The 24,818-nt window shown below is 38.0% G+C and overlaps 2 protein-coding genes, 1 long non-coding RNA gene and 1 pseudogene across 4 annotated transcripts; 3 read left to right on the top strand and 1 right to left on the bottom strand.

The window, feature by feature from the left end:
• Positions 1–1,238: 1,238 nt before the first annotated feature.
• Positions 1,239–6,091, top strand: LOC125193366 (annotated as a pseudogene).
• Positions 6,092–6,203: 112 nt separating this feature from the next.
• LOC125192121 (CCR4-NOT transcription complex subunit 11-like) lies at positions 6,204–9,966 on the bottom strand. 2 transcript variants are annotated; one of them, XM_048089582.1, is made up of 12 exons: positions 9,765–9,966; positions 9,239–9,346; positions 8,677–8,760; positions 8,392–8,445; positions 8,090–8,235; positions 7,813–7,963; positions 7,579–7,716; positions 7,156–7,227; positions 7,005–7,078; positions 6,754–6,895; positions 6,557–6,635; positions 6,204–6,486 (listed from the first exon to the last, which is right to left on the bottom strand). In XM_048089582.1, the coding sequence occupies exons 1-12, from the start codon at positions 9,921–9,923 to the stop codon at positions 6,389–6,391; spliced, it is 1,305 nt and encodes a 434-aa protein (XP_047945539.1). In that variant the 5' UTR covers positions 9,924–9,966; the 3' UTR covers positions 6,204–6,388. The 2 variants fall into 2 exon arrangements, with proteins under 2 accessions (XP_047945539.1, XP_047945540.1); XM_048089583.1 differs by lacking the exon at positions 8,392–8,445.
• Positions 9,967–15,835: 5,869 nt separating this feature from the next.
• LOC125191746 lies at positions 15,836–17,498 on the top strand. The gene is made up of 3 exons (XR_007171231.1): positions 15,836–15,912; positions 16,022–16,105; positions 17,208–17,498. It is a non-coding gene; the product is annotated as an uncharacterized LOC125191746 (long non-coding RNA).
• A 3,355-nt stretch (positions 17,499–20,853) lies between these two features.
• Positions 20,854–21,941, top strand: LOC125197234 (transcription factor CSA-like). The gene is made up of 3 exons (XM_048095952.1): positions 20,854–21,137; positions 21,206–21,487; positions 21,579–21,941. The coding sequence occupies exons 1-3, from the start codon at positions 20,996–20,998 to the stop codon at positions 21,704–21,706; spliced, it is 552 nt and encodes a 183-aa protein (XP_047951909.1). The 5' UTR covers positions 20,854–20,995; the 3' UTR covers positions 21,707–21,941.
• Positions 21,942–24,818: the final 2,877 nt, after the last annotated feature.

Raw genomic sequence — 24,818 nt, 5'->3', positions numbered from 1 at the left:
TATGTATTTATTCTGATTTTTAAATATGTTTAAATATTTAAGCAATTAAAATATTGAAATAGTGATCGCATGTGTTCCATAATCAATTGTATCTTTTTAAATCCAATTTTTTAGGGGTGGTATTTTTTTAAAAGTTAATGTGCATATTTTCCTAAAGTCACTTATATTTTAAAAATTCTAAATCTATATGATCTAAATCTGTATGCGACAACAAAAACTTACTGTTCGCATTGATGAATTAAGGTGCACGGATGAGTTATAAGAATTTATTTACACTCGCCCAAGAATTAATCACCTAAAATTTTTATAAAATTTAATACATCCAACCTATGCAATGTTTTCATTAACCGAAGAATATAGGATGCTTATCAGAAATGAATAATACTTCCTCTGTCCATTAGAAATGAAACGTTTTCTTTTTTAGTTTGTTCCATTAAAAATGAAACGTTTCTAAAAATAGAAATAATACTCCCACTACTTTTTCTTCTAACTTATTTTACTCTCTCTTCATTAACTCACAAAACAACACTACCTAAAATCCTATGCCGAAAAACAAATGTTGCATATTTAATGGGACGGAGGGAGTATATCATATCCATATTGTTATGTGCAATTTAATTTTTCTAATCCATTGGCTTTATAAAAACAAATAATTTATTTTAACAATATCACAATCACAATCGAGATTGGATACCCGGTTTTTCAGGACTGAATACCTGAGTCGGGTATCCGAGTACCCGAAATAAAATTTAGGTCGGGTATCAGGTATGAGATTTTGGGAATTTCAGGATCGGGTACCCAAAAATTTCGGATCGAATATCCGCGGGTATCCGATTTGACAGGCCTAGTTAAAAGTGTAAAAAGACCAAATTGTCTAAACCTCCTCAAAAGGGTATTTTTGACCGAAAACAGTGAAATAAAACCATTTTCAAGATAAACTCTTAGTCCGGAGATGTCTGGCAATATTTTTAAAATTCAGGAACTATGGGTGAGATAAATCTATAGTCCAGAAACCATTTTTTAACTTATAAATGCAATAGATTTTCAATGAGAGCAATAATATGAGCTGTGTAAGAAAGTAAGAAGCCTATTTAGTCTTAAGCCCATAGTTTATAATATGTGGGCCCAAATGAATGTTCAGTTATTTTACCGCCTTCTCCAGAAGTCTATTCTTCATCTTTCTACTTCCTCCTCGAACCCTCCTCTCCACCTATCACCTATACATATACATACATATATATAGACACGCATACACCCCTCTAATAAACAATAACCATCAACACAATTCAGAAAGCAATCAAATATCCATTCCCAAGCCAAATCCCACACACACTCTTTACTCTATTTGAAAAATCATCATCGTCAATTCATCAATGGCAAAAACACAAGGCAAGGCGATCGGCATCGACCGCGGCACCACCTACAGCTGCATAGGCGTGTGGCATCACGACCGCGTCGAGATCATCCCCAACGACCAGGGCAACCGCACCACCTCTTCCTACGTGAGCGCCTCATCGGCGACGCCGCCAAGAACCAAGTCGCCATGAACCCTCACAACACCGTCTTCGACGCCAAGCGCCTCATCGGCCGCCGCTTCTCCGTCCAGTCCGACCTCAAGCTCAGGCTCTTCAAGCTCGCCCCTCATCCTCGTCCGCTACAAGGGCGAGGAGAAGCAATTCTCCCCCGAGGAGATCTCGAGAAATCGCCGAGGCCTTTTTAGGCCAGGCCGTGAACGATGCCGTCGTCACTGTCCCGGCCTACTCAACGACTCCCAGCGCCAGGCCACCAAGGACGCCGGCGCCATCGCCGGCCTCAACGTAATGAGGATCATCAACGAGCCGACTGCGGCCGCGATTGCTTACGGCCTGGATAAGAAGGCGTCGAGAACAGGGGAGAAGAATGTGCTGATTTTTGACCTCCGTGGCGGCAGGTTCGATGTGTCGATTTTGTCGATTGAGGAAGGGATTATCGAAGTCAAGGCGATCGCCGGCGATACGCATTTGGGAGGGGAGGATTTTGACAACCGGATGGTGAATCACTTCGCGGCGGAGTTCAAAAGGAAGCATAAGAAGGATATTGGCGGGAATGCGCGTGCGTTGAGGCGGCTGAGGACGGCGTGCGAGCGAGCCAAGCGCATGCTGTCCACCACTGCGCAGACTACAATTGAGATTGATGCGTTGTGTTGGAAATATAACTTGAGGTGTCCCAATTTATGTTGGGAAGAGAATGTGTGAAGTCCCAACTTATTGGGAAGAGAATACCATTTATAATCTAGAGTTCCAATGAGTGTTCCTAGGTATATTTATATCTAGAATCCTGTAAATACCTATGTAGAATGTATCTCAAATAACAATTCAAATCAATCACAATGTAGTCTTCAAGAGTTCTTCAATTTTATTTTTCGCATTTTACTTTTCAACATGGTATCAGAGCAGGTTCGATCCCTCGCATAGATCAATCTGTCTCTATAGCAAAAAAAAAAAAAAAGGAAGTCGTGCAGTTAGCAAGAGGCTGAAACTCTACCCTGCAGTTAGCAGCTACAGCAGAAGATGTTGTTCTTCACTAACAAAGTGATGGTATAGCAAGACCCGACGGAACAGCGTCACGACGGCAATGATAGTGTGAGTCTGGGATTGGCGCTGGCAGTAAGGAGGTTGGGCGAAGCCAGCACGGCGCCGGTGGTAGGCAAAGGCGATGGCAATGACAGCTGGACAGAACCATGAAGCCATGAAGTGTGGTGTTTCCAAAGAAATCTCATCGCCAATAAATGAGCTGATGGAGAGAAGAAGAGAGGCCTTCAAGACGAAGGCCGAGAAAACAGAGGAGACAGGCTGCGACCCCAACCGCTGTCAAAATAGAGGAGAGGAAAACAGATGAGGAGTGCCTAGGGGGAGAGAAAGTATCCGACCGAACAACCCTCTCTAAATTTATGTTGGAGAAGAAGGCAGAGATGACCGGAGTAGGAGGAACGAGCAGAAACCCGCCAAGAGAGGAGGGGCTACTGCCAAAGAGGGGGCAGCCATGAGAGGCTAATGTATGAAGTGTTTGGCCAAGGGGATATCAGCCACCGCCAAACCATTCATCTCCTAATCAAGGAGAGAATCGCTGAGGACGAAGGCAGGGCAACCAACATCTGCGCAGCGAGGGGGAGAGAGATAGTGTTTCCGCACAGCCTCAGTATGGGTTGTGGCGGCGATCGGAGTAGCTACAGCAGCAGTCGGGAGGAAGATGGAGATGTTGAGTGGATGGCCGCCATAAACTCGGTGATCTACTCGGAAGTGTACCCCTTCGATGGCGCAACTCATCGAAAGCTCTGCCCAGAAAGCTCTTTCTGGATGCACCGAAGAATAAGAAGAGAAGCAGGAGTTGTGTGTTGAAGGAAGGGAAATTGGCAGATCTAAGACGAATCACATTTCTAACACTGCTCAAAGTTTCAAGCTTTATTGTATAAGGGGGAATCAATTGAAGGGTTATGGAAAATTGGAGGGGACAAAGCCATTCCTGAGTTCAACTCCCCACGTGTCCGACGAAATGCCGCAATTGAATTGGATTCGAGAACAGTTGAACGTGGCAACGGCAGCAAATCGAAGGCAAAGCCGCCGTGATGGCTGAGATAGGAGAAACCAAAGTGAAAGGGTTACCACAGAAGTCTCAACGCCGGCTATTGGTGATGCAATTCGTGAAGGGATGACGAGCAACCGATCTAGTAGCCAAGAAGAGGCTGCCCGGAATAGTGAGAATTCCGGATACACGGGAAACACAATGCCGGAGAAGCCACGACTGATTTACCGGAGAAGAAGGTAGCGGCTAGGAAAGGGCGCACTAAAAACGTTGAGAGGGCGAGAAAGCCGCAACAGTGAAGTTGTCATGTGACATCTGGAGAAGGCGAGTGAATGGCGAGGGATAGGCGTAAGGGCGCATGGAAGAATGCTGAGAAGAGAGTCAGCAAAGCAGCCCGTAGAATATGCGCCGCGGAGAAGGGTGAGGCAAAAATCGAGCATATGCAGTCGAGAAAGCTGCAGGCCTAAGGGCCGGCATAGGCAGATGCAGCAGAATAAGCAGTCATCGAGAAGGAACGATCAAGAGCTAGCCTTACAGATACCCGCCTGGATAAAGAAGCCCGAGATGGAACCGCCACGCCCAGAGATCCTTAAAAAAGCAAGAAGGCTGTGAAGAGCTGTTGTTGGTTAGGCACCAACAAGCCTACAAAGGCGGCTGCGACTCTTCGAAGGTAGCCGCCATGATGAAGGCAAGAGGAGAAACCAAAGTGAAGGGTTGACTGGAGAGGTCTCAACATTGGGCTAGTGGGCTCGGAAAGTTTTTTAAAAAATGAAAAAGAATATGGGCTCATTGTGTTTGAGCGGAATGGGCCAAGTATAGCCTTCCAAAAATGAAGTTTTGGGCTGCCAATTAAATTCAGTCCAAAGACGAGTGCACTCCTCGACACGAGTCAAAACTGTCAGAATGAGCTCCTCGACACGAGTCAAAACTGTCAGTCAGAGAAAAAAAAAGAATGAACATTGGCTCCTGGATACAAGCTAAAACTGTCTAAGATGACTCCCGGACATGAGTAAAAATTGTCTAGATTGGCTCCTTGGCACAAGTTAAAATTGCCAACCAAAAAAAAATTGAAGAGCTCTATGACAAGAGTTAAAATTGTCAACGGAAAATTAAAGAAGCTCCTTGAAATGAATCTAAACTTTCAATAATGAAGAGCTCCTTGATAAGAGCCTAAACTTCCAATGAAGAAAAAAGAAACTCCTTGAAACGAGTCTAAACTTTCAATGAAAAGGGAAGGACTCCTGAATACGAGTATAAACTATTTATCAAAATGAAGATCGTGCAAGTTAAGTGTCGAAAAAACTCGATACTTAACTTGAGGGGGAGTGTTGGAAATATAACTTGAGAGGGTCCCAATTTATGTTGGGAAGAGAATGTGTGAAGTCTCAACCTATTGGGAAGAGAATACCATTTATAATCTAGAGTTCCAATTATAGTTTCTAGGTATATTTATATCTAGAGTCCTATAAATACCTATGTAGAATGTATCTCAAATAACAATTCAAATCAATGACAATGTAGTCTTCAAGAGTTCTTCAATTTTATTTTCCGCATTTTACTTTTCAACACGTGGTTTGAAGGGATTGATTTCTACACCACGATTACTCTGTGCGAGGTGAGGAATTGAACATGGATTTGTTTCAAAAGTGTATGGAGCCGGTGGAGAAATGCTTGATCGATGCTAAGATCGACAAAGCCCTGATCCACGACGTCGTTTTAGTCGGCGGGTCGACGAGGATTCCGAAGGTGCAGCAGCTGCTTCAGGATTTCTTCAACGGGAAGGAGCTCTGCAAGAGCATCAGCCCGGACGAGGCCGTGGCGTACGGTGCGGCCGTGCAGGCGGCAATACTCAGCGGCGAGGGGGACCAGAGGAGCAGATATTCTCGACCTACTCAGACAACCAGACCGGGGTGCTGATCCAGGTCTACGAGGGCGAGCGGCCGATGACAAGGACAACAACCTGCTCGGGAAGTTCGAGCTCACCGGAATTCCTCCGGCACCGAGGGGAGTGCCGCAGGTGAATGTGTGCTTCGACATTGACGCGAACGGGATACTGAACGTGTCCGCGGAGGACAAGACGACTGGGGTGAAGAACAACGTCACCATCACCAACGACAAGGGGCGGCTGAGCAAGGAGGAGATTGAGCGGATGGTGGCAGAGGCGGACAAGTATAGGGCAGAGGACGAGGCAGTGAAGAAGCGCGTGGATGCCAAGAACGCGCTTGAGAATTACGCGTACAGCATGAGGACTACGATCAAGGATGAAAAGGTGGCAGGGAAGCTTGGCGGCCCAGACAAGGAGAAGATCGAGAAGGCGATCGACGAGGCGGTGGAGTGGCTGGAGAGGAATCAGCTGACGGAGGTGGATGAATTGGAGGATAAATTGAAGGAGTTGGAGAGTTTGTGCAACCCCATTACTTCTAGGATGTATCAGGGCGGCGGCGATGCTGGCAGCGCCATGCCGGGTGCGAGCTCCAGCAACAGCTACGGCAACGGTGGTGCCAGCCCGAAGATTGAAGAGGTTGATTGAATTGAAGAAACCAGAACAACTGTGGTTTAGTACATTTTATCTATACTTGGTGTGTGTGTTTTTACTTTCTAAATAAATGCTTTTGTGGCAAATAGATGTTTATCAATAGCTATTAATGAAATAAGAGTCCGTTACGATTTCCAATGTTCATATAGCAACTGCTTGAAATCGAGAAATTGAAAGTGATTTTGTAAAAGCAAAAGTCTAATGCAAAACAAGAAAGAAATGAAAGAAAATGCTAGCAGCTACGCTAAATTTAAGTGCCATTAACACTTCCAGAATGCCACTATACGACAACTAATCCAAGGTCTTAAGAAGCCTAAATAAGCCTGCTGCTTCTCGGATCCTCGAGAACTCGATGCAGAACGATTGCACTTCGAGGAAGATGTCATTCACTGCAAATACACACAACGCATTATTTATGTAATCATCTAAATTTTTTGTGAAAATTTACAAAATGCTGACCATTGATTATTTTGTTTCGGATTAAACTTTGCAGAAAAACGCAAACCAGTCTCACAAGTCTATTCTGCATATACCGGTCCTGCAAGATAAATGAGTTGCTAATAATAGTTAGGGATCCCGGAAATAAGGATGTAAACAGTCAACTATATTTCAAGAAAAGAGAATACACGGAATAGTAAGAGATATGAACTACGAACCTTGATACCCTGACAAGCACTTATACAGTTGGAAATATAAGTGTGTAAGAACATCGTAGGAAGTTCAATTGTAGTGGTCAGCCTATTTACAACTTCCATGGAATGAAGACTCATCTCCATATTTACAAGAACTGTAAAATATCTGAACAGTAGGGAAAGAGAATTTGCAAAGAAAGTTGTAAGCACTGTACGCCAAAATAATACTCAACTCTCTATCAGTCAAAAGCCAAAAGCAATGAGCAATATCATACTCCTTAATTTCGGATGAATTCACCAACTTAATCAGCACTTCAACAGCAATCATGGGATTATTTTCCACTAGGTCCTGGAGAAAGTGTTGCAATACAATTATAAGGCAGGAACCATGTTTTCACTTGGAAATAACACCCTTAAATGACATACTGGGAGCTTTTTGGGTGTTAGTCCACAATGATATACAAGCTTCGGGTCATTTGCTAACTCCACCAGCACTTGCTAAAGAAAAAAACATATATTAGGAACATTTAAACAACTCAAAGGTATTCGCAACTTCCTTTACCAAATTAAAGGGGTCAAGTAAAGGATAAACCAGTAAATTTACATTTGAAACGAAGAAAGAACAATGTTTTGTGACACTTCTGCATGACAAAGTGAACACTTGCTAACATATTTCTGTGACAAAAAAGAATAACTACCATCTAGCACCTTTAAGTTTAATGGCCTTCAGTAAATCATGAACAAAACTATGAGACACATACAGCCATGCTCAACGTTAGGAGCTACATTTTTTCAAAACGTTCAATTTGACATCCAAGATGAAATACATAGCCTTTAAAATCATAGTACCTCTTGTTGCACAGGAACAAGCGGCCCCTTCAAAGCTTTTGAAATTAAATCTCTTACAGCAACTGCTCTACTAGTATCAGCACACATCCCATAATCCCATAAAAGCTCATGGTTCATATCAGGGTTCAGCCACAATAGCTGCTCGAGACCAGAAGATATTTTTTAGAAGCATACATATTTCATACGTTTGTTATAGAGTGTCTCATCAGCTAATAGTTACTGCTTACACATTACCTCACCATCCATTACTGGAAGCCTTGGAGGGAGCGGTCTGATCCATTGTGGACCTAATCCATCCAGTGAAAGAGAAGACATCAACCCAACTACAGTTTCTTCTCTACTCCCAGATCCGATTTTAGATGTGACTCCAGGCTCTGCGTCAAACCTGAAATGTGAATTTCAATACCAAGACAAAGAAAAACAATCAACTGAAAACAATTATGTGAGGAAACTGCGCTCTTGTGATGAATATCACTGTAAAGTCACATGAAGTCACTAGTAAAAGTCATACTCAGATGAATTACTATCACATCCAAGGGGCACATCAGGATCAGGCACTATATTTTTCACAGTGTTGTCCTTTAACAAGCTTTTACATGGCTCTGTCTGAACTTTGACACAACATTGTTGCTGCAACTGCTCACGTTGTGGAAAGGACTGGAAAATTCAAAGGAAATGTATAAAGGATGTGGTAAAGAAAGAGTTAAAAAAAAGCTTATAAAAACTAAATTTTCTAAGCATAGGTTGCAAAAGACCTGGCTACAAGCAATATTTATTTGCGTAAACCAGAATGTCAAATCCATCTACACTTACATGTGATGAAAGATCAAAGTTACTTATGTAATCTGCGGCAGATTGCTTGAGAAACTGCACAGAAGATAATCAATTATAGAAAGTGGATAAGCAAACAACTTCTGCAAGTAAAATAAATATTCTAAAATGCATGTTAATTTCCTCGGAAGCGGCCTTTTTCCGTTGTAAGTATAGCATGACTTTCTCATTAAGTGGGAAACATCTAAACAAAGATAAAAATGGCAAAACTGACAAGCATGACAAAGTTGGAAGTTGGAACTACAGAAAGAGAAATGATTGAAGAACCTCTCTGCCATTCACACTGGTTGAGCTCAATAAAAGAAGAACAAATGCCCTTTCATACTTTTCAGCTACGTCATCACATGCTGCCTGAAAATTGATAACACAGTTAAGCAAAACTATAACTGGTTCTTAAAACAGAACTTCATCGTCAAACAAATAATAGTATTAATTTAGTAAAATAAGGTAAAACTGTAAAGGTTTGCTAAAAATTGACGTAACATTACGCTGTGGGAAAGTTAACTTTGAACAGAAATTAAACATTAAATGCACTCGGAACACTATTTATGTGATCAAAGTATTGAATACTGAGAGTTTATAAGCTGCAAAGATCAAACTTTCACAAATGTAGAAGGACTACGAGAAATGGTCCTCTGAAAATTGTGAGAAGAAAAGTCTCATCTAGCAGTGAAAATAATATTGTCCTGTGGAATATGTTTATTAAGCATTAGACTCCTCTACACAATTACTGAAAGTGAGTAATGATAAAAAATAATCATTTCCACAGATTATCATTATGTAAAAACAAAACCTGAAAGATTTATGCAAACTAACATGCTAAACTTACACTAACAAGCTTGGAAATGAAAGGGTTTGAGGAAGGCTGCTGTGATGAATATGCTTGATGAATGATTGCAAACGCAATTAACCGCTGACTTGGATTTAGAAATTTCTCCTGCAGCAATACGACTTGAAACTTTAGCTTACATGCCACTTAAATGTTTTAATCATAAAACACATATATGTGCCACTCATAAGCAAAAGGCTTAAAAATTATAGTTCATACACAAATAAAAAAAGACGAGAGGCTTAATTCACTCAGAATTCGCCCACTCCGTGGCTTGCTGAAAAACTACGATTTCCATTGGATCAGTTCTAACTTGCAAACTAGTCAGAAAAACTTAATCCTATCCGCAAATAAGAACTCCAAATGCTGATCCAATTCCACGAATTATTTCAGCGTATAGCGAATTTTAGAAATCAAGCGGCCAAATAAATACTATAATCAATTCAATCAATGTTAAATTAACATAGAACAGTAGCAACGAAAGAATTGGAACAAAAATCAAAGAGAGAGCTAAGAAAACCCTAACCTTGGGGTCAGTAGTGAGGAAGTCGAGGGCGGAGCAGGCATAAAAATGCAGAGAGCGAGGGAATTTGGAGTTGAATTCCGCCACGATCTCTTCGACGGTCTTGTTTTCGCCGGCGCTGAGCAGCCGGAGCAGCTTGCCACAGTCTTCAAAGCCCAACATTTTCAGTGAATCCGAGTCAGAAGAAGGGGAACTGATGATTTACGTTTGATACGCGAGACTAATAGTAGCCAATAATTGCAAACAGGTACCTGAACTTTCAAGACTCCTTCTCTTCAATCCTATATATTTCACGTTTTAATACTTCCGTCGTCCCATAAAAATATGAAAAATGAATATGACACAAGAAATAAGACAAAATTGGCAAAGTAAGAGAGAGAATGAGAATGGTATCGTAAAGTAAGAGAGATAAGGAGAATGGTAGTTAAAGTAGTGTTACTGGATAGTGAGACCTACATTATTAAATTGATATATTTTCCAAAAATGGAATACACATATTTTTGTGGGACGGACGAAAATGGAAAGTGTACATATTTTTATGGGACGGAGGGAGTATATATTGCGATTTAAGGTCATCCCTACTCATACCATTATCTCATCACTTAAGATCATTATTCATGGGACTCGGCACATTATTTTTCAAATATCCCTAAACACTCTGGTGACTCTATAATGGCGTTGTGATGAGGGTTTTGAATCCGAGGAACACCACGATTCCAAGGGAGAAGTGGAGAAGTACGTAGATATTCTTGATCTAGTCGGACAACTATCCATTTGAGTTGGTATACTGGAAAAGCGTATGAATACGATAAACTTCGAATTCACTTTTACCTGTTATGAAAAGATGAAAAGAAATAATTTTATCATTTACTTCGTGTTGTGCTTGCTCATTTCATTTAAGATATGTTTTACAAGCATTGTCAGAGCATACATCTCACAAGTGTTTTGCATTGTAGAATGGATAGTGGAGCAAGTCGTCAAAGTAAATTACTCAGTCGGTACCTTGAAGAAGTCAAACGACATTTCACAATCTAGATAGACTTTAGCTACCAATCGGTAAAGATTGTAGTTTCAATACGAAAATTTTCTTACCCAAAGAGATTAACGACACTGGTGTTATATAGCACTAAATCGATTTATTAGTAAGATAATGTTAGAGTTTTGTGTACTCTATATCACCTTTTGAGTGATTGGATATTGTAAAAACTCTAATTTTATTTTTCGAAGAATAAAATAGATTATTTTATCATAAAGATGTTTTATTTTACATTTAATAGTTGTTTTGCATATTTAAATGTACTCCCTACGTCCCGTAATAGATGTCACACTTTGGAAAAAGTTCCCGCTCACATCAATTATAAAATTATATTTTCTCTCACCACTCAACACACAAAATAACATCTCCTAAAATCTCGTGTCATCTCCCAAGTGTGACATTTACTATAGGACGAAGGGAGTATAAGAAACAAAACAAGTCGAAGTCTTTGGTTTAGTAGAACGATTGTGGGCGTCGTTCACTTTAAGGTATCTCAGTCAGCTCTAAACAAAGGAAAACAATATTTCACTACCTAGACAGGCCTTGACTACCTATTGAGAAAGTTGCATGTTAGTCCGTATATTTCCAAGTCTTAACGAAATAAAATGATATTGGTGTGGTATAACACGAACACAGCTCATAGTGACACAAATCTTTTTGCTATTTACTGAAAGACGTGATCTTGATAAACTAATCTTAATCAATATATTTAGCTTTGAGCATACGTTATTAATTATGCATTGCTTTGATTTATCAAATGGTGCGGGTTTTTCGCAACCCAAGAATCCTGGTATCTTGAGTAATGATAATTAATATCCTAGCAGTGCTAGAATCGCTATTATGTTGAATCGCGTCTCAGTGAGTCTGGTTTGATAATATCCTCAAAGAGAAACTTGAAATAAACTTTTATTATTCGGAACCTAGGTAATTGAAATTTTATTCCATGAATACTCCATTCGTCCTCTAAAAATAAGGACATTTTCCATTTTGGGATGTCCCATAAAAATATCCCCTTCTATTTTTGGTAACTTCCTTCTCTCTAATAAGGTGGGTCTCATTCTCCACTAACAAGACTATAATTACTTTTTCTTTCTATCTCTCTCATACTTTACCAATTGTGCATTAATTCCAGTGCAATCCCAAATGTCCATATTTTTATGGGACGGAGAGAGAAATAAATACTCCATCCGTCCCGGATAATTACTCTCACTTTGACCGGGCACGAGTTGTAACGACCCGCCCATTTAGGGTATATTAGATGCGGCGATCGTTAACTAGGCGGACTTAAATGCAACAAGATCATAGGCTAGGGTTTCATTTAAAGGAATTTTCCCTAAGTATTTAATGAGCAACTATCAATAAGAGAAGAAATAATGCCTTAGTAATGAGATTCAATGAAAAAGGGCTATCACAATTAACATTCCCAAAATGACAAGGTTTCAAAAATAACCCCAACTGTATCATGTCTCAATATCCCAACGAAATAAAATAATTCGAACTTCAAAGAACTATAGAAAGTTTCATATTTTTCAGCGGAAGCAACCAAGAGAAGGTGAAGCCATGTATGAAGACACAACTACACACGAAGTACCATAACAATCATTTTATTCAATTATCCCGCTCAACACCGCCAACCGCTCATCACTACTCAACCTACACATAGGGAAAAACACATGCAGGGCTGAGTACTATAAACATACTCAGTGGACTTATGCCGAAAGCAGATTTATAAACAATAGTAATTATCATGCCATTTTCAAGTGTCCATCGGGGTTTTATCTTTAGAAAGACCCGAGGCACCAAAATATATTCTTTATCAAATATCACGGTCGCGCAACAATTTTTCACATCGACGTTTACCATATCCTCATTCTACATGACAAGGAATGCGGCCGCAATCCAGGTCACTAGACCGGCCGACCCGTACGCCAGCACTCGGTCTAACATTGGTGTACACTAACCCAAGTAGAGTTTGCGGCTCTACGAGGATCCGAATTCGATTAATCAATAGTGGCATAGCCACGAGGGATAGGCACGACAAAACAAATCAAGGCGTGATAATACAGATCTCATTCTCATCAATAAAGATTTAGGACCATGTCCTTATTTTAAAAGAAAAGCTCACCTCGTCGGCTTAGCTCGAAAGTATTCTCTTCTCCTTATTTATCACGCTGAGAGCGCGAATTATCACCTTTAAATTAGGCGTATCACAAATCAGTTTCGAACATTGATTCAAAAATCATGCATGTTCCCACATTTCCCTTTTGCCATGAATTCGTTTTAATATCACGGTTCAAAATCAATATACGATTATCATATCACTTTTATTCGCACAACAACTCTTGATTTATCATCAAATCGTGTCACGCATGAGTGTTTTTCACACAACACACGCACACACACACAACACGCATACCGAGGCATGCACATACACACACACACGGTTTCACACACACACCTATTCATCCCAAATTCATCAATTGATCTCCCCTTCACTCAATCTAAATGCATGTGAACTCAAGAACACCGATTAATCGGTAGAGGAAGAAAGATTAATATAGAAAATACCTTTTTCAATAGAACGAACGGTAGAAACAAAGTAATAGCCTTGATTCTTCAACAAATTCTTGAATTTCAACTTCAATTCTTAGTAAAGAATGAAGAGATCTTGAATAAAATAGAAAACAAGTTGAGGAAGTAGTGGAAGGAGTGGGAGGCGTTTTTCTTCAAGAGAGAGGGGGCGTGTATTTTGATTTTTAGGGTTAGGATCTCTCTCTTATTTATAGAGTGCAGGATATAATATCTTTAATTAAATAAATCAAAGATTTGGTAGAGATATGGGAGAGATTGGCGTTAAAATGGTTGAGAAAATAAGGGGATTTTCAAATTCTAGGCTATTTAGTTAGCCTATGATTTTATTTGGATATTTTACGAAGTAGAATAAAATATCACGGAACAGAATAAAAATAATAAATCCTCCCAAACAATATAGGAAGTGGCGTGATTTTGGCTCCTCCCACAAGGGATTTAATTTCAATATTATTTAAAAGAAGATATGGCAAGATCTTCTTAGATATGGTAAGATATGCTAGGATATTTGAATTTATTTATGGAAGAGAATAAACAAGGGATCAAATAATATAATAAAATAATCCCTTCTCCCAATAATAGGAGATTTTCGAAAATCTCCTTGACACAATCATGGGGGCCGAAAATTTGTGAAATAAATTAGGAATAATCGGACTTTGGATTTAACTCGGATAATTATCCCAAGTAAATAATTAAATCCAAGGAAATAGGATTTCTTCTCCAATAATGATATGGGTCGAAATTTCCAAATAAATAAATAATGCTCCTATTTAATTCTCACTCATCCCTTAGGAAAAATAATTCACCACAATATTATTTCACCCCACATCAAAATATTCACATATTCGAATTTCACCTCCACTTCACATTTTCCAACGACTTTGACCATTCCACGGCCACGTCATATTTTCCAAATCTTTGACTTTTCAACGCCACGTCATATATTTGACTATTCAAATAAATCTCAATTCCACAACGCAACTAGGTCACAAAGCAATCATGCAATTAATTCACTCATCAATAATACCATAGCACTAAAGGCACTTAATGCAAAAAAATTTATAACCCAAAAATTAGGGTTCGAAAAAGCGGGGCGTTACACGAGTTATAAGAAATGTAATGGAAAAATGAGTTGAAAAAGTTAGTGGAATGTGGGTCCTACTTTTATGTATTAGTTTTATAATAAAATGTTAGTAGGAATGAGTTAGTGGAATATGAGGTCCACTACCAAAAATGTAAGAAGTGAAATGAGACAAATTATGTGGGACATATCGAAATAGAAAAATGAGACAAATTATCTGGGACGGAGGGAGTAAGCATTTCTTGCTAAGTCTACTCTTGGAGTAAATAAGATATACATTAATTAAGTAAATGACAGACATTAATTAACTAATAGACTTTTATATCTTAAGCGCGGTAAATAATTCATTAAAAGAGGACACCCGAATTACTTAAAATTTCATATTTGGATAGGTAAGTCAATATTGTTACTGTAGTGGCTGATAATAATATTCTATTTGGGCTTTAATTAAATTATGGTTCAATTTAATTAGTTAAACCCAAATAGGTGTGGCCTGCATCTAAACCTCCACAGATCCTTGATTGAGCCCAATACGTAACTAAATTTAAATAGGAGAGAATAAAGGAGACACAATTGAGTGAGAACACAAAATTTTCGTCCCCTTCTCTCTCCTAGGCGATATGCATTCTCTCTTCCCACTCTATGTGAGATTCATGCCTCTTCTTTATTCAAGTCCTATATATTTTGATAAGATCAACTCATTGATATCTTAATATAGTTTGGGAAATAGTCAGAAGATCCATGATCTAGTAGAAGTAGCAAGCTATCTGCGATTCTATGTAGAATCATCAAGGTAATTTGTTCTCCTCCGTAGAAAGCATGTTTTAGGTTTCAATTAATCAAAAGCATGATTTAATTCAAGTTTTATGCATGATACATGTGATAAATGCGCAAATATATTTAGTCTAAATAATTTGCTAAATAGATCAAATTCTGATTTATTCTTATTCCGCAGTGCAATTACCAACAGATAAGTCTTTCTTGACTGCTTACTGAAAGATGAGTTCTCGGTAATTATTACTCCCTCCGTCCATGATTCTCATTTCTAAATGGCGCGGATTTTAAGAAATGTTAAGAAAAGTGGGTGGAAGAAAGTTAGTGAAATAGGAGTCTCACTGGTATATATTAGTTTTAAATGATATGTGAGTGGAATGAGTTATTTATCTACATACTCAGAGACACATCCATACACATATTAAATGATAAAATACATGTCATGGTGTAACTAGAATGCATATATGTGAATACTATATTTATCAAAATGCATGTGTAATGCACGCACATATACATATCCATCATATCTTTATTTTTAGCAAAAGCGTATACAATTGGGATTCAATTAGTTTACTTCTATAACATCCATACTCAAGATAACTACACATATACAATATTCCCAGAATGGGTTCTCATAAAGTTAAACTGGAGAATTGGTATTTTGGATCTAGGTAGAAGTTCAAGAAAAATTTAGTCTTCAATTTTATTTTTGAAAAAAAATCTATTTTAATTAATGTACGTGTGGTTGGGATTGATTATTATAATATTTGTGATAAAAAGGTGAAGGAGCAGTCGGCCCGAGTCAGTTGGATAACAACAAAGAACGGAGCTGGTAATCATCGAGTTTTATTAAGCTCATTCGAGGTAACATGTTCAACATTAGGGGGACAATAATCCTCTTAAGCTCTTTATTTGACTATGTGATTATGTGATTTGATATGCGGTAGAATTGTGATTTAATATGAGATATGAAATGTATATATTGAAAGTGATTTAATATGAGATATGAAATGTATATATTGAAATAAGAAAATTTAAGGAATTAGAGGTACTTGGTTATAAGTTTCTAAGTCATGCGCTTGGTTATTGCTTCTGCCTATAATGATTTTGGTTTCGCCACGTTGCCTAGGTAGAGTTATCTACTCTATCAGGGGCTATTAGCCATGATGATTTGGATTTTGCCACGTTGCCTAGGTGGAGTATTATACTCCATTAGGAGCTATTGACTGTTATGATATGTGATGCACCACGTTGCCTAGGTAGAGTTAGACTCTATCAGGGCTATTGGCTATGATGATATGTGTCACACTGCCTAGATACATCGACATGCTTTATCAGGGGCTACTGGCTTGAATGTTGGGATGTGCCACACTGCCTAGATAGAGTGTTATACTCTATCAGGGGCTATTGGCCATGATACGATAGATGGAGGTTGGTGGATTGTCTATGCCATGTAGCTATACTATGATTGAAAAATCTTGATATTGTCGTTGTGATGCCTTAGAAATTAATATACTTTGTATAATAGATCTTTTGTGATCGAGTCGGTTTGATACGAGGGCATGGATAATATTAGTAAAAAGATTCATTTGAGCTATTTATTTTATTTTATTTTATTGTGATAGAGCTTTGGCTAAAATATTAGATGTACTACCAGGTGAGATGATTGAAGATCGTTGTGGATATTTCTTTTGCTTCTTCGTCAGCACCAAATTCTTATTTGATCATCGATAACCATCTTTTGTTATGGATTATATCTTTTGTAGTCATGACATGTTAGGCGTAAAACTTATGGAGTATAACTTTTGCTATGTTTGTAAAAGAAAGTATGTGAATATGCTTCTATATTTTGGTGTGCAATGATATTATATTACGTTGACTATTAAATTTTTAATGACTGAATTAAGACATAAAAACTATTATGTTATATAGTTTTTTTTAATAGTGACATTCTCTATTCGGCCAGTCGCTGGTTGGGTATGGGGGCAATACACTACGCAGATTGAGCAGAGAGAAAGGAAGGAAGTGAGAGAGGACAAGGGCGACGGCAGCGGCATCGTGGTAGGGGAGGCGGTAGTTGAGCATGAAAAGATGGAGTTAAAGTTAACTCAGAAGAGGGCTTTTCGATTTTTTTCCAAAGAGATAACTGTCATTATTGTTTTTCCTTTCCCTAATAGAAATAAATGAATTACAGTAAGTGGCGTCAAGAAAGAGGCGTGACCGCTTAATTTTTCTAAGATTAAAAGATTAATATCTTGAAATATATTGTAGAATGGGCTAGAAACTTTTCTTTTTAATTCGTACTCGAAAGTTCATTAAATGTATATTCAAATCTAAAATTTCAATTAATGTTAGTATTTTTTTATATCTAAAAATCAACTTAATTTAAAATAAACACATAATTTAATGATTATAGAATAAAACGTGTCATTTTAAGCGGGACGGAGGGAGTACTATCTTAGTCCCATAATAATAACACATTTTGTGATGACACAAATTTTTTAATATAATTAGCAAAATAAAAGAGATTATTTTGTGATGACACAAATTTTTTTAATATAATTAGTAAAATAAAAGAGATGTAAAGATAAATAGTGATTGTACATATTATTATTAGTGGAAAATAAAATTCACCTAAAAAAAGAGAAAAATAATTACAAAAGATAGAAGTATCTATTTTATAGGACAAACTAGTAAAACTGTCTATTTTTATGTGATGAAGTGAATATTTGTTTTTAGAGTTATAAATATAAATTATTTAAATTAAAATATACTATATTTGTATAAATAATTATATTCAATTAGTATTTTAAATATTTATTATCTGGTTCAATCCCATGATATTTAGTCCATGGATCTACTATTACTAGGGTTTGCCGTTTGCTACTTTGTTTAAATTTAGATTTTTGATGGCACACCACGTTATGTCACTCTGTAAATGTCATTCCACGTCTCCATCACATCAGGACCACCACACCTCAACTTTCACCGACACTTACTACCTACTTCAATGCAATCCATCTCTAAGAGCATCCGCAATGGTACATAGGCCAGCAATAGGCTAGCCATTCTCTCCCCTGCCACGTCAGCAACACTAAAAAATCCACCTACCACATCAGATTTAGGCCAGCCATAGGCCAGCCGCAATAAAAATAATTCAAAATATACTATATTTACGGAATTAAAATTACGATTAAATTACGGAATTAAATTTACGAGACATATACGGGAAAATTCATTAATTGCATTTAAAAAAGGTACATAGATAAAAAAAAATAACATTTAAAAAGGTACATAATAAAGAAAAAAACTATCGCCGTGCAATCCTCCGTGCCCACAACTCTTCAAGTATATCCTTTTGGAGTTGAATATGAGCATCCACTTGGCGCATGTTGGCAAATTCCTTGAGGCGGCCGGCTTCGAGAGGTATCCCACGTCGTACACTAGGGGTGGCCGTTCCGTGGCTTGGACCGGCTTCATCGTCATTGACCCAACTAGTCAGTTGTACGCCTTCGTCTTCGACGATCATGTTGTGCGAGGATAATGCAGGCGTACATTATCTGGGAAACGCATCCGACATCCCACAAACGCGTTGGACCCTTAATTGCCGCCCATCGAGACTGGAGCACACCAAATGCGCGCTCCACGTCCTTGCGCGCCGACTCTGTCGTTCCGCAAAGTAGGCCTTCTTTTCATCACTTGTTGGTCTGATCGTCTTCACAAAGACCGGCCACCGAGGGTATATCCCATCCGCCAAGTAGTAGCCCATATCATGCAGGTTGTCGTTGGCCACAAATGAGACGGGTTGGACCGACGCCCTGGCAACATGTTGGCGGGAAACCGCGGGTTCTCCGAAAAGTAGTCGTCGTACAGCCGCTGATGTGCAGCTACATGATCCCGATCAATCACTGCTCGCGGTGGACAACTCGTGGAGGGCGAGGTATCGCCTGCTGTTCCACCCTACGCATGTACCGCTCCATCTCGCGGTTCATGTAGGCATTCATAGCCTCGTTCATCCTCCGTTCGTACTCCTCAACATCCCCACCACTACCACCCGCGTTACTCATCGCGCGATGATGCTCTTGTACAGAAAGTTAGAGAGAGAGAAAACTCGTTAAAACAAGTGGTGCAAATGAAAATGAAACGAAAATCGTGTTTATATAGGTTTGTAAAAAAAAAAAAAAATACAAAAATCGGCGCTGGCCGATCGGCTGGCCGGTATACCGCTCGCCGCCTACAATGGTTCGGCTAGCCGACCGGCCAGCGCGAAGAATCGGCTAGCCGGTCGCTAGCCGACCATTGCGGATGCTCTAAAATGAAATAAATTCCTCTTTTCACTCCATCTCTATTCGTTATATCTCTCTAACTTATATACTTCTATTTTTCCTTGTTAATTGAGACACTTTTTTTCGGTACGAAGATTAAGAATAATATGTTAAGTGAATGACGAATAATTTAAAAGAAAATAAAATAAAAAAAGAGATTAAAATAAGAGAGGGGATACTTTTGCAAAAAGAGTAATGATTCAATTATATTGAACATTCCCAAAATAAAAAAATGACTCAATTAAAATAGAACGCATCGCTACTAGCTTGATGATTGCCTCCATGTTTTATTTTTGTCAATTCAACTTTAACGTTCCCAAGTTTGTTTAAATAAGCTAATAAGAATTTAATTTCATAATTAATCATTTGTATTTTAAAACGTGAATCAAAATGATTTATCTTTTTAAATATTTTCCATCATTTCCATCAAAACGGACTTATATTCTTTTTTTTTGGCGTCATACTTAAAAAATTCACATTTCTTCTTTATTTTTTTGTACTACTATTTATTAATTTTTAAATTAATTTAGCAAGTATCATTTTCTAAAATATTAGTACTAAAAAATTAACACTTCTAATAATACGGAGAAAATAACTTTTAAATAGTGTGCAGGACAGTAACTTAAAAATTTAAACCTTTGGTTGGAGTAAAGTATGAGATTGTGCACACATTTCGCTAAAAAGTTTGCTTAAAGAAAGTGAGATTAGTCACATTCGTCCTATAAAAATAAGTAAATTTTGTGATATTCTATAAATATTTTTTTATAAGGATTTCACTTTCAACGAATAATAAAATAATTATTTTTTTCTTTCTACTTCCCTATAATTATTTCTCTACTTCTCTATAATTATGCATTAATTCTCCTGACATTCTAAATATTTATATTTTTATAGAATGGAAAGAATACAAGATATTACTGATAAGTTAATTCTACTAAATGCGATTTCTAGTAAATTCTAATGTTACCTTAAAACTATAATAATATTTCTTCAAGTGCGCTGATGGCTTACATTCTTATGAATTTATAGTACTCCATGTATTTTGAAACCGAAGGCGATTTTTTACATGATGTGCTTAAAAAGCTAAAACAAATTTGGAATTTGGAAAGAAGAAATCTTTTATAAAAAGCGACAAACAGATTCGGTTTTTTCTTCTCCAAAACCGAGATCGAGATAGAAATTAATAAAAAAAACTTGGAAAAAAGAGCAGTTACAAACCCCGAGTCCAACAGTGTGTGTTGAATGGGGTTTCCCACTATTACCATTTACCAGTCACCACCCACACGAGCGGTTCTCGATTTGCATGTATATATATATATAGAGAGAGTGAGAGAAGGGGTTGTGTTTTTAATTTTTAGGTATAGATGATACTGGCCTTTCATCTTCTATATAACCTCTCTGACTCTCTCCCTGTGTGTGTTTCTCTAAAATGAATCCAATAAACAGTTGCGGCGGTAGTAGAAAGAGAGGGCATTGGAGGCCACACGAAGATGCAAGGCTCAAAGAGTTGGTCGCCCAATTCGGCCCCCAAAACTGGAATCTCATCGCTCACAAACTGGAGGCTAGATCAGGTAAAAAATCAATTTCAGATTATTAAATTAAATTAAATTAAATTAAATTATACTCCGTAAATGGATAGGAAAAAGCTGCAGATTGAGATGGTTCAACCAGTTGGATCCTCGAATAAACCGAGGGGCATTCAGCAAGGAGGAAGAAGAGAGGTTGATGGAAGCACACACAGTTTATGGCAACAAATGGGCCATGATTGCCAGGTTATTTCCAGGCAGAACAGACAACGCAGTGAAGAACCATTGGCATGTCATCATGGCCAGGAAACACAAACACAGGGTGGACCAAATCAATCTACAAATCCCTAATTCACATCTCTCCTCTCTTAAACCCCTTCAACACATTCCAAATCGTATGTTTCTTTCTGCATTACTTTTTCCACTACTAATAAACTACTACTACTAAATTACTCCATCTTCTAAGATTTCATCTTTCCTTTGCAGACCTCAATCAAACCTCTTCAAATTCTCAAGATTCTGCATCTGAATCAGTAGCCAACAATCTCTCTCTCTCTGCTTGTGGGGAATTGCAAATGAGATTCATTGATTTTCTTGGAGTGGGGGCCACTTGAGAAGAATTTATTTATATATTTTTTTTTGGAGGACTAGCTAGCTAGGTTCCTAGTTCTATAGAGAAGAGGAGAGAGAGGAGCAGCAAAACTAATGATACAAGTCTAATTATTGCACCTTTGTTCAGTTGCAAATTAAAAGAGTAGGATTTGCAGAGGTTTCTTGCGTCTCTGTTCCAATTGTAAATCCCTTTCAAATATATTGCTTTAATCCATCTTTTCTGGGTGGTTTGTTGAACATTTTTGTCATTTCTTAATCATTTGTTTTATGGGGTCATATCAACACATCTTATTTGTAATAAGGGTAGTAATCAGTGTCACCTTTGAATTAGTAAACAATTAGATTGAAGGTATTTGAGTTGGTTTGAAATTCTTTTACAGATTTATTTATATTAACTGAAGGCATTATGCACGTTCCCTATTAATATATATGTATATACTTTTTAATTATTTTGTACTTAATAAATTACTTTTTTTCTCAAATAAATTAATTTTTAATTGTACAAAATTTGGTTGCATAGACTTATTGTCAAATGAAGGTTTATCTCCGTCAACATTCACTTCAAAATTAATTGAGTATCACTTTCTGAACTAACGTTTATCAATTTTTTCATAACTTAATCCTTATAAATCGAATGTGTTTTTCATATCTGTGTGTTCAAGAATTGAAAATTTAATAGTACCAATTTGAAAGGAAGCCAAAATATTACTATTAAAATATTGAAATCACGGAGAACGCAAAAAGGTATTACTATATACATGTGGCATTTCTGAAAAGAGGAAATGAATAGTACTCCCTCCGTCCCGGCTAAGATGACACATTACTTAGCCGGCACGGGGTTTTAGGAGTTATTGGTTAAAGTGTTTAATTGGAGAGAGAGAAGGTGGGTGTAAGTATTAAAGTAGAAAGATAAAGAAAGATGAATATTTAATAGGAGTGGAAAAAAGTGGTTGAGTGTATTAATTGGAGAGAGAAAGTTACCAAAAAAAGAAATGTGTCATCTTAGTTGGGACAAACTAAAAAGGAAAACGTATCATCTTAAGCGGGACGGAGGGAGTATTATTTTGGAGTTGTCGCTTCTGTCATTTAAAGATTTTTTTTATAATTAATTTAGTAAAAGTTCATGAAATTTAGTTCAGCTAACAGTACAAATATATACTCCATCTGTCCGTAATTAGGAGTCTCATTTCTTGATGGCACGAGTTTTAAGAAATGTTAAGAAAAGTGGGTGGAAAAAAGTTAGTGGAATAGGGGTCTCACTTGTATATATTAGTTTTAAATGAAATGTGAGTGGAATGAGTAGGTGAAGGTGGAACCCTATTACCATTTATGGTAAAAGTGAACCGAAACTCCTATTCGTGGACGGACTAAAATGGAAAAACGGGACTCCTGTTCGCGGACGGAGGGAGTAATTTCTATAGAGAAAAGCCCACCAGTTGTTGACAAAAAATCCAAAATTAGTGGCATGGGACTTGGACGATTTAGGGTTATATTTATGTACTATATCGTTGGATTCAAAAGCTGATACGAGGTTTAGGTAACATAATTTGGTGTCGTTAGTCAGGCTAAGTATGGGTTGTGAGGTAGCCCACATTTTGAACTTTTATATTCGGGCTTTCTTAGTGGAATTTTGTTAGTGGCGTAACTCCTTTCCTAGAATCAAAACAAAAATTAAATTCCTAGATGTAAATATTTATGGTAAAAGCTTAGGCAATATTTGGCGACCATGCCACCTTAATGGTCTCTGGACTATTCGTCGGTATTGTGACCGGGAAAATGTTGGAATCCGAATTTGTATGACCTCCCTAGAGGCGTACTTATTTTGGTTTTGGCAGTTGCGAGATACATAAATTGTTTTGTGGTTGTTTGCGATTATGTGTTGAAAGGTTCTCTGGTCTACGCGTGTTCAAATAGGAAATAACAGGTTCCCTAGATCCAGCAAGTCCACCAGATAACCTACTGTGGGGACCATGTCTCAAAGTACGAACTGAAAAGTTGGCAGAATAACTAACTCTCGTACCGACTGATGACATCGTCTTCTACAACCAAAATTGCGTAAAACTTCTTAAGAAAAGCAGCATGAGCAAAATAAAAACAGAGCTACTGACTTGAAATCAAATTTATGCATAATAAACGAAGAACTTAACAGATCTGCATACCCTAGACGAAGTAAAATAGAAACCAAGAAGAAAAAAAACAAGATCTATCGAACTACTATCTTTCCACACGTCGAATCCAACCTCAGACGCTAAATCCACTCCGGATCCAAGCGTCCGACATGAACTCCAAACAGCAGAAACTCTCCATCACGTCAGATTTTTAAAAAAAAGAACTCCGAATACTCAAACAACCACAGATCTGTCACCAAATTCCACATCAAACACCTCAACATCAAAATAAACAGAGATCGACATAACAATTGAAGAAATAAGCTAACAGCAGAGAGATCTATGCAAAATGACTTGAAATTTAACCGCTAAACGCAGATCCACGAACGGTAAAACAATTAAGCATCATCAACATCAAGGTCGACTCCCAAAAGTGAAGTTCGACGGTGAAAACAAGCAAAACAACTGAAATTAAAGGTAATTGTATCTTCGCCCTCACTCGGACGGTGTTGCCAAACACGAGATTTTCTAGAAAGTACCCTTCCGATCACGACCACCCCAGATCCATTCCCAAGTGTGTGTAAAGTGTGTGAGCTAAGAAGAGTGAAAAAAAACTATCTCCCTTTTGCGTTGCATGCTCTTCTATATATATAGGCGTTTGAGTGGGCCCAGCGAGGTATAGATAAGACTTTGTTGCCCTCAGCTGTAGACTCCTCTGTCACGCCAATTTTCCTTGTAAATCCTGCTCACTTCGTTCCTTTCCTTCGCTAGACCATCTCCTTCAGTACTTCCTTGATCTAGCGATTTTCTTCACACACCTGGCTTAGGAAACGTGTTAGACCCAGCAAATTATAACATTTTTCGCACATTACCGATGCATGAAATTAGCCTTATCAAACTGCTCACACTTAAACCATACTTGTCCTCAAGTATAAAGACAAGAAAAGAAAAAGAATAAGGCAAATTTCAAGCAAGGTTATCTCTTGACCGACTCCTAGACCTAGAC

This window comes from Salvia hispanica, chromosome 6 (assembly GCF_023119035.1).
Source record: "Salvia hispanica cultivar TCC Black 2014 chromosome 6, UniMelb_Shisp_WGS_1.0, whole genome shotgun sequence".
Taxonomy (NCBI): domain Eukaryota; kingdom Viridiplantae; phylum Streptophyta; class Magnoliopsida; order Lamiales; family Lamiaceae; genus Salvia; species Salvia hispanica.
The sequence above is the reverse complement of the archived record's forward strand: the minus strand, read 5'-3'. Positions and strand labels throughout refer to the sequence as shown.

Excerpts from the sequence above, each read along its gene's own strand:
- LOC125192121 (XM_048089582.1), bottom strand. The coding sequence starts at position 9,923 with ATGTTGGGCTTTGAAGACTGTGGCAAGCTGCTCCGGCTGCTCAGCGCC. Across the intron at positions 7,964-8,089 it reads TGTGATAGTAATTCATCTGA|GTTTGACGCAGAGCCTGGAG; the intron begins GTATGACTTTTA and ends TTCACATTTCAG. Across the intron at positions 6,487-6,556 it reads CCGAAACAAAATAATCAATG|TGAATGACATCTTCCTCGAA; the intron begins GTCAGCATTTTG and ends GTGTATTTGCAG.
- LOC125197234 (XM_048095952.1), top strand. The coding sequence starts at position 20,996 with ATGAATCCAATAAACAGTTGCGGCGGTAGTAGAAAGAGAGGGCATTGG. Across the intron at positions 21,138-21,205 it reads CAAACTGGAGGCTAGATCAG|GAAAAAGCTGCAGATTGAGA; the intron begins GTAAAAAATCAA and ends GTAAATGGATAG. Across the intron at positions 21,488-21,578 it reads CCTTCAACACATTCCAAATC|ACCTCAATCAAACCTCTTCA; the intron begins GTATGTTTCTTT and ends TTTCCTTTGCAG.